The following is an 8,541-nucleotide window of genomic DNA, read 5'->3' on the forward strand; positions in this document are numbered from 1 at the left end:
AAAATTAAAATATATTATTACAAAAATAGGTTCTACTAATATTTTTAAAAATCATATATAATAAAAAAATATTTCAATAAAATTAACAACATTTTTCATATAAATTTAAACTTTATAATAAAACTCGCACGGTCGTGCGGGTCGAAACCTAGTTATACATTAATAATATTGAATAAGAAACATAACCAATAACATTATAGATTTACACAATATATAACACTAAAATGTAAATTATATCTTTGAAAGTTTTGCGATGGTATATGTTATATATTTATAAAATAAAAATTCATCCAGCACGGATGTGCGGGTGAAAAATCTAGTAATATTTATTTTAATAGTTTGTTGAATTGATAAAATGAAAATTACAACATTTCTTTGATTTTTACTGAGCTATAATGAATTGTCCAGAAATAATTGATTAAATTCCAGCTACAATAAATATTAATTAAAGTAAATTCACCTTTGTATTCCGAAAAGAAAAAGCTCCATGATACGTCCGTCATAGTTTTATGGTCGAACTCAATTGAAGTGGTGATTACTGAAAAGTAATTGATTCAACAAAAGAAACATTAATTAAGCAACAAATATTAAGGAGTAAAAAATAGGTAAAACCTTTTCTGTCATGCCAAAACCTGATGCTTCCATTTGTCCCCTTTGACTGACTGAAAATTCACTGCGTGTGAGTGTAGTCATGGACTTTCCACGAGAATTTTTTTGATTATGCTCCTTCACATCTCTCAAAACTATTGCTTCAAGAGTCTGTAAATCATTAGATTGAGAAAGTTTCTAAGCTATATTGTAATAGTCAAAAATAGAATCTCTTCAAAATAAATGTACCCGTATCTTGGCATAATTCCACTGTATCGATCTAAAATCTTGTCGATAATGGATTTCTAGATATTAATCCATGTGATAAATAATAAAAGCTTTGAATTGCTGCAAAAAAAATATCATGAACCCTAACCGTAGATATGAAAATGGATAATGGAGATGATAGAAATAAGGAAAAAGAAAGCACAAAGTAAATCATTAGATCAGAATTTATATAGGAAAAATAAACAGTTTGAAGTCATGATCACTTAACTATAAACGTGGATGTGATATTTTGAGAAAAAATAGGATAAAGTTGCTGAAAATTAGGGGTTGATGAGAAATTTATTTTAATCAATTTTTTTTAAAACATTTTCCACATGTCAAATTCTGATTTGTTAGGTGACTTGTGATTTAGTATATAAGGGATAAGAATATGTGTAATATAGTCTAGTTATGTATTTAACTATAAAATTTAACTTTAAAATATAGAAAATGTATATGCAATTGATTGTGTAGCGTTTGAAAAGACTTGGGAAGATGTTCTTACTGGCTGAATTTATTGTTTATATGCAATTGAGTATGTAGTTGGCATGTGCCTTGTATATGTTGCCATTCATAGGAGGTTTGGAAAGGATTGACGCTGAAGCTGCTATCTACGCGCTATACCTACCAGTGGAACCAACTTATACAACTGCTGGTCGATCAAAACAGAGACAAAACAGAGTTTTACATCATCAGATATGTGTTCCAAACAACTATGTATGATATATGGAGGGAACACAACCAACATAAAAATGGAGAAAGACCAATGTCACCGAGTCAGCTAATCCAGATGGTGGACAAGATCTCTCTTCCATCCGTGTCCAGGCGCTCACGGGTGGTTTAGCTTTATGGTTTACCACGAGATAGCTTCTTGAAGCTTATGTCTAATTTTATAAAAAAATATATAACACAAAATGTCAAAACAATTTTTTTTTGGTTTGGATTAATATAACATTCTTTCAAAAAAAAAATCACACAACAACCTGATTTATAGACATTAGTTGAGACAACGGGGTTTTTGAAGTTTGCCACAATACTACTGCTATTCAACATCCTTATTATCAGAAAATTACAAGCAACAAGTTCATACTACAGAATGAACCTTATTAAACAAAAATTGTAACTAAAGAGATAAGATAAACATATATTCCCGACAAAAGAAAACTTATATATTCACTTAAAATAACTAATAGGAAAATATAATCAATTAGTTTCCCTTGATAAGCATGCCCTTGGCCTCTTTCAACAAACGTAGCACGTTTCTCATTTTCATCCGTTCGCTAGCTGCATACGCAGTACAAGCCAAGCCAACTTCAATAGTTTTCTTAAGGCAATCAAGTTTTGCATGAAGTTGTGCACCAGAAACATCGATGAGTCCCTTAAGTTTAGGATCAATCACTTCCATAATTGCGTTACTTTGAAACCCATAACTTATCCATGATATTAGATTTTGATCTCCTTCGAAGCGCTCGTCCATTGGGCTTTTTCCACTCAAGAGCTCTAACAACATCACTCCAAAGCTATATACATCTCCTGCTTGTGATGGCTTTTCTCCAAGCCCATACTCTGCATATATAACAATCCCAAATCAGCGTGAGAATATAAAATATGTTACCAAGGTAGTAAAAAAACTATATTGAATAGTAATAACAAGTTTAGCATATGTAGACTGTTTATAAGATTTAAAGGTGAGCAACTAACCTGGAGGAATATAACCAATGGAGCCTTTCAAGACATGTGTGGAGCTTATAGAAGCGTGATGACAATCATCGGATGCGTCAAACAACACACGAGCCAACCCAAAATCGCCGACCTTTGTAACCATGTCTTCGGTTAGAAGAATATTGCTAGGTTTTAGATCACAATGAACCACATGAACTTCACAATCATTGTGCAAATAATCCAATGCAGATGCAATGTCAATGGCTACATTCACTCTTTCTTCAAGATTTAACCCAACACTCCCATCAGGTTTTCTATGTTTACCTTTGATCCATTCTTCTAAGCTTCCATTGCTTAAAAATTCATACACCAAAGCCAAAAACTCATTGTTTTTGAAGTCTATGCTTGAACAAGAAGTTACTAGTTTCACAAGATTCCTGTGCCTTACATTCCTTAAAGCCTCACACTCTGCTATAAAGCCTTTGTAGTATCCGTTTGCCTTGAGATCAATGACTTTCACCGCAACATCAACCCCTCGTATCACCCCTTTGAATACCGATCCAAAGCTTCCAACACCAAGAATATTTCTAGGGTTGAAATTTTCAGTAGCTCTCCTGAGCTCATCATATGAAACATTCATAAATGGTTCCTTGAGGAGTGAATTTGATGATGAGGTAGATGTGGTAGACCTCTTTTCCATTCTTTTCCAAATCAAGAAACTTATCACACATATTGCAATCAGACCAACCGCACATGTAATAACGCTAACTTTCAAAAGTTTTCTGTGCGTCCGAGTTTTTCGACAAGTGTGAATGCAGAGCTTTGGATTCCCCTCCATATAAGCTTTAGAATGATCTTTGAAAACTCCACGGTTTGGGACCCATCCTTCAAGATTGTTGAATGAAATATTCAAGAACTTCATTGCTTGTAAATCTTGAAGTCTTGGAGGAATAACACCGGAAAGCTGGTTTGAAGAGAGATCAAGAAACTCTAGACCTTTTACTTCTGCTAATGCATCCGGGATTGGTCCGTCTAGATTATTGCCCGCCATGTTTAGCTTCTCCAAGCTTTGACAATCTTTGATAGATGAAGGGATGTGGCCTGAGAAGTTGTTACTAGAGAGATCTAGACTCACAAGGCTTTCGAGGCGACTTATATCTTGAGGAATTGGACCAGAAAATAGGTTGCTAGATAGATTCAAGACGGCACTCAAGCTAGGTAGGTTAAGAACTCCATTTGGTATGCTTCCATTTAGCATATTGCTGGATAGATCCATGGATAACATATTCTTGAAGTTTTCAAATGATAGTGAGATCCTACCTTGTAGTTTGTTGTGTGATAGATTGATCTCATTTAACCCGCCAAGATCACCAATAGAATCTGGTATTCTCCCAGTAAGCTGATTTCTCGCAAGTTCTAACACTTGCAAACCTTTCAATTTCCCAATATCTTGAGGGATTTCACCAGTGAGTGAGTTGTCACTGATGTTAAACAGAGTCAATCCTGTCAGATCGCCGATGGACTCAGGAATAATACCCGTGAAGCGGTTTCCTCCCATGAAAAGTTTGGAAAGATTCTTCGGAAGATTGCCAATAGATACCGGAATAACACCCTCCAAGAGGTTTCCATCAAATGCAAGGAAGTTAAGTTTGGAGCTATTACTGAAAGACTTGATGAAACTATCAAGATTTTGATCTCTACCCCAAACTAATTTATTGAATCCAATGTTGTACATTTCTAGGAATGGGAGATTTCCTAATCCTGATGGTATGGTCCCTTCTAAGAGGTTGTGTGCAGCGCGGATAACCTTAATATTTGTGAGGTTGTATAAAGAAGCTGGAATCTCTCCGCTGAACTTGTTGAAACACACGTTGAAAACCAAGAGTTTTGGAAGTGTGTATCCTATGTTGCTAGGAAACTGACCCCAAAAGTTGTTTGAAGCAATAACCAATGATTCTAGAGACGACATGTTGTAAATAGAAGGAGGAATTGTTCCAGAGAGGTTGTTTATGGTGAGATCAAGGACTTGAAGCCTTTGAAGACGACCCAACTCGTTAGGAACTGGACCACTAAGAGAGTTTGTGCCTAGGCTTAAAACGGTAAGAGATGAAATGTTTGAAAGAGATGGTGGAATGGGTCCATGCAACAGATTTTTTCCCAAGTTTAAAATAGTTAGGTTCTTGAGATCACCAAGTTGGTTCGGAACGATACCCGTGATCATATTTGAGGTTAGATCAAGGGCTCGTAGCTCTATTAACTTGCTTAGGTTGGAAGGTAAGGATCCGTCTAAGCTGTTAGAGCTTAAATTAAGAACCCTCAGACGAAAAAGATTTGTGATCTCTTTTGGAATTGGACCTCGAAGTTGATTATTTTGAAGTTGGAGAGATGTAAGAAAAGAGAGATTACCAATACTTGGGCTTATGGAACCGGTGAGACCATGACCAGAGAGGTTGATGGAAGTCACTCTTCTGATACGTGTGTCGCAAGTCACGCCAGTCCAATTACAAGGAGATGTGTTTGGGTCCCAAGAGAATGAAAGTGATTGTGGGTTTTGGCTCATTTGGGACTCGAACGAGAGCAGAGCTTCCCTATCCGTATTTAACGAAAAGGAAGCTGAGGGAACAATGGAAAATGTTGAAACGTAAAACATTAGAAAAAAAAGAAGCTGATGAACACTCAACCCCATTTTTATGATATCTCTTATTGATTTCTCCCTGTTGCATATGAAAATGAATCTTCATATGCTTCACAATTTATAGTGATTTGTTGGAGTACGCGTTTGGTGGGAACATATTTCTTTGGAGTCTTCTAGCACCGGTTACGTAAACATGATGTCTAACGATCAACACAAAAGTCTACGAACTTGACAATCCATCATTGTGTGTGTGTGGCCTACATTAAACTTTGTTGAAACTAGACTCTTGAACTCATTTACTTGAACCAAACGTACCGTTCTATCAATCTCTATCAGTGTTCTGGGCGGTGTAATGCACAAAACGTATTAAGTCACCATTCAACATTTTTGTGGTTATAAGAAAAACAATTTTGTAGTTATTGCAATACAACTGTAGTGACAATTTCACTTTTGTTCAGACTACTATCTTGGCGCACAGCTTCATTGATTTCATCAATTTTAAATTTGGATTATCAGATACGAGCACAAACCATCAATTTACCAATTGCTTATGTTTATTGAAGAACACTCAAAACTTAATTGATTATTAGATGTGATCAAAAGCGCATGTTTTTGGATTATAAACAAATTTTGATATGAAGTAGTATTTTGGGTTTGTTGTACATCGTTATGTTATAAAATCTTATTATATTAAAAAAAATTAAAAAAAATTATATAATTTTTGAATTAGTTTATTTGAGATATTTTAACTCTTTTTGGCCTATACATTTTACATGGACCCCAAAACCAAACCAAAACTAACCAGAAAATACATTCGAGAGGAAAAAACCTATTGGGTATTTTTGTTTGGACCCGAGCCCGGGTCCGACTAGAGACCCGATCAGATACCCAAAATACCCTAAATATGCTGTGTAAATAAGATATATTCGGGTATTTTGAATATTTTTTAGTATTAAATAGTTTTTAAGTTTTTGGTTTGGGTATTCGGTTATATAGTTTCGGGTTGCAGGTAAAATTTCAAATTTTGTTTAAGAAATTGGATATCCAGATTAAATTTTGGGTATTTTTTATTTTTCGGATCAGATTCTGGTAAAATATGGAGTATTTTGTGTATCTGAATATATTTTTGGGATTTTCTGGCATTACTCAGTTAGATATCCATGAATATTTAATACAATATTTAATGAAACAAAATTGTAATATTTCGTGATTATTCTTAGAAAATAAAAATATTGCGGCTGATTAGTAATAATTGGGGTCATTTTAATTGATTTCTATTGGATATTAATTTAGAATTAGAATTATTGTTTCTGATAGTGTTAAATCAGTTTAAAATATAAGAATATCCGGGAATTTTAGTCTTTTTATATATTTAAATCATAAGAATAAAAAAAAATTTACATTATGAGGACACATAATATTTTTGTATTTTTCTGTGAACCCATATTTTCTTATTGTTACAAGGAAAAACCTTTTACATTAGAATATATAAGACTGTAATTTACTATATATCAACATACAAAAAAATAACCATTTTTATATGATATATGATTTTTGATTATCATATAAACTTTGCGGAGCAAAATGATACATATTTATAATAGTTTAGTATAAACTTTTCCAATGATGTAGACCTTATTTTATGTATAATACATAATATAATTTATATACTATATATTTATTAAATGATATAAAACGTAATTTGAATCATAAACATATTAAATTTCATAATATTGAATATTATATTTAGATATATATGCTAACATAGTTTAATATATGACCATATTTCAGATGACATATGAAATATATTATACTAGGTGATTTTTCCGTACTCATACATGGGTATAAATATTTATAAAATAAATATATTTAAAATTATTAATATTATAGTTATAATTTTAATTATTTTTTTAATTTATATATTATATTATTTTAATTTTAATTATAAATGTAATTTGGATATATAATATTTAGTCGATTTGCTTATTACTTGGATACATCAAATTGTATTTATTTTCCCATGTTTAAGTTACTCATTTTGTGGCTTATATTGAGTCATACATATTTCATCAAATAAAAGCACGTTTACTTTTGATTCTAGTTTAAACGAAATTTGATTATTATTATATATAAAATATAGTTTCATAAAATATAGTTTTACAAAATATATTTTCTTTCCTTTTTTGTATATATGATTTTCATCTTTAACTATATCAAATTTCCCTTTTTACTATATATGTTATTTGAAAAATATAAAAAGGAAACCAATTTAAAATTTTAACTAGCATAAATTATTAAATATTTTTAATAATAACTATTGGATATAATATTTTAATTCATATAAAGGTGTTTTTGTAATAAACTATCGTAACAATTAACGTGAGCGCGTCACGTAGGAAACTGACTTATCAAATAATATTATAGAGATTACATTTATATAGTATAATTATTATTGGAGTAGAAAACAAACTTTAAAGGAAAATTAGTTCTGAATTTAATATATGCTTATTGAATAATACATATTTTATGGAGGATTACGTGGGTATATGGTTTTCACTAATATTCGTGGTACCAATAGTTTATATCAAACAAGTAATAAGAGAAGGATATAAGCTTCAGATAGAGTGTCCACGTAGGCAAAAATAATCGGCCAATGAGAAACTATATTTTTGCCATATCACCTTCTCTTTTTGTTTTTACAAAATGATCCTTTAACATTTTACTTAAAAAATTATAACCGAAAATATTTTTTTAGTGAAACATATTATTTATATAAATATAATTATATTTTTTATTTACATAATAGTTTGTAAAGAAATATTTAGTGTAAATAGTATCATAATTTTATAAAATACTAAAATAAATTGGGTTGGTTTTCAACTCTCACAAATAAAAAGTATTATTTGTAAACTTAGAAAATAATATATCAAAAATATTCTTTTTCAAGAGAGAAAATAGAAAAATACATCTCTATAATGAAATTCCTCTATTTTAGAAAAACAAATAGAGGAATACATTGGAGATGGTCTAAGACATGGCCGACGTAAATGATCGACGCTGAGATTTCAGCTTTTCTGATTCCTACTATTCTAATGTTTCAATATAATCTGAATATGCCCTTTGTTTTATAATATAATGGTTTCAAATTATTTTTTGTTTCACTATATAAATTGTTTTTATATTTCACTGTAACTTTATATTTATTGGATATTGTGTGACCAATTAAATTATGTAAATGACTATGTAATTGATTAAATTTATATATTAAATAACAGTTTTCTAAAATAATAACTTTTAAATAATACATATTTTAATTAAAACTGATTATATTTTGAAACAGACAGAGTAATCAATAAACTAACTCTATATAGATATGAAGAAAAAAAATT

The 8,541-nt window shown here is 31.0% G+C and overlaps 1 protein-coding gene across 1 annotated transcript; it reads right to left on the minus strand.

Moving 5' to 3' along the window:
• Nucleotides 1-1,826: 1,826 nt before the first annotated feature.
• On the minus strand, nt 1,827-7,936 carry LOC103848471 (putative receptor-like protein kinase At3g47110). The gene is made up of 2 exons (XM_009125372.3): nt 2,557-7,936; nt 1,827-2,421 (listed from the first exon to the last, which is right to left on the minus strand). The coding sequence occupies exons 1-2, from the start codon at nt 5,201-5,203 to the stop codon at nt 2,063-2,065; spliced, it is 3,006 nt and encodes a 1,001-aa protein (XP_009123620.1). The 5' UTR covers nt 5,204-7,936; the 3' UTR covers nt 1,827-2,062.
• Between the last annotated feature and the right edge of the window lie 605 nt (nt 7,937-8,541).

The sequence above is a fragment of the Brassica rapa genome, chromosome A02 (assembly GCF_000309985.2).
Source record: "Brassica rapa cultivar Chiifu-401-42 chromosome A02, CAAS_Brap_v3.01, whole genome shotgun sequence".
NCBI lineage: Eukaryota > Viridiplantae > Streptophyta > Magnoliopsida > Brassicales > Brassicaceae > Brassica > Brassica rapa.

Excerpts from the sequence above, each read along its gene's own strand:
- LOC103848471 (XM_009125372.3), bottom strand. The coding sequence starts at position 5,203 with ATGGGGTTGAGTGTTCATCAGCTTCTTTTTTTTCTAATGTTTTACGTT. Across the intron at positions 2,422-2,556 it reads CATTGGTTATATTCCTCCAG|AGTATGGGCTTGGAGAAAAG; the intron begins GTTAGTTGCTCA and ends TTATATATGCAG.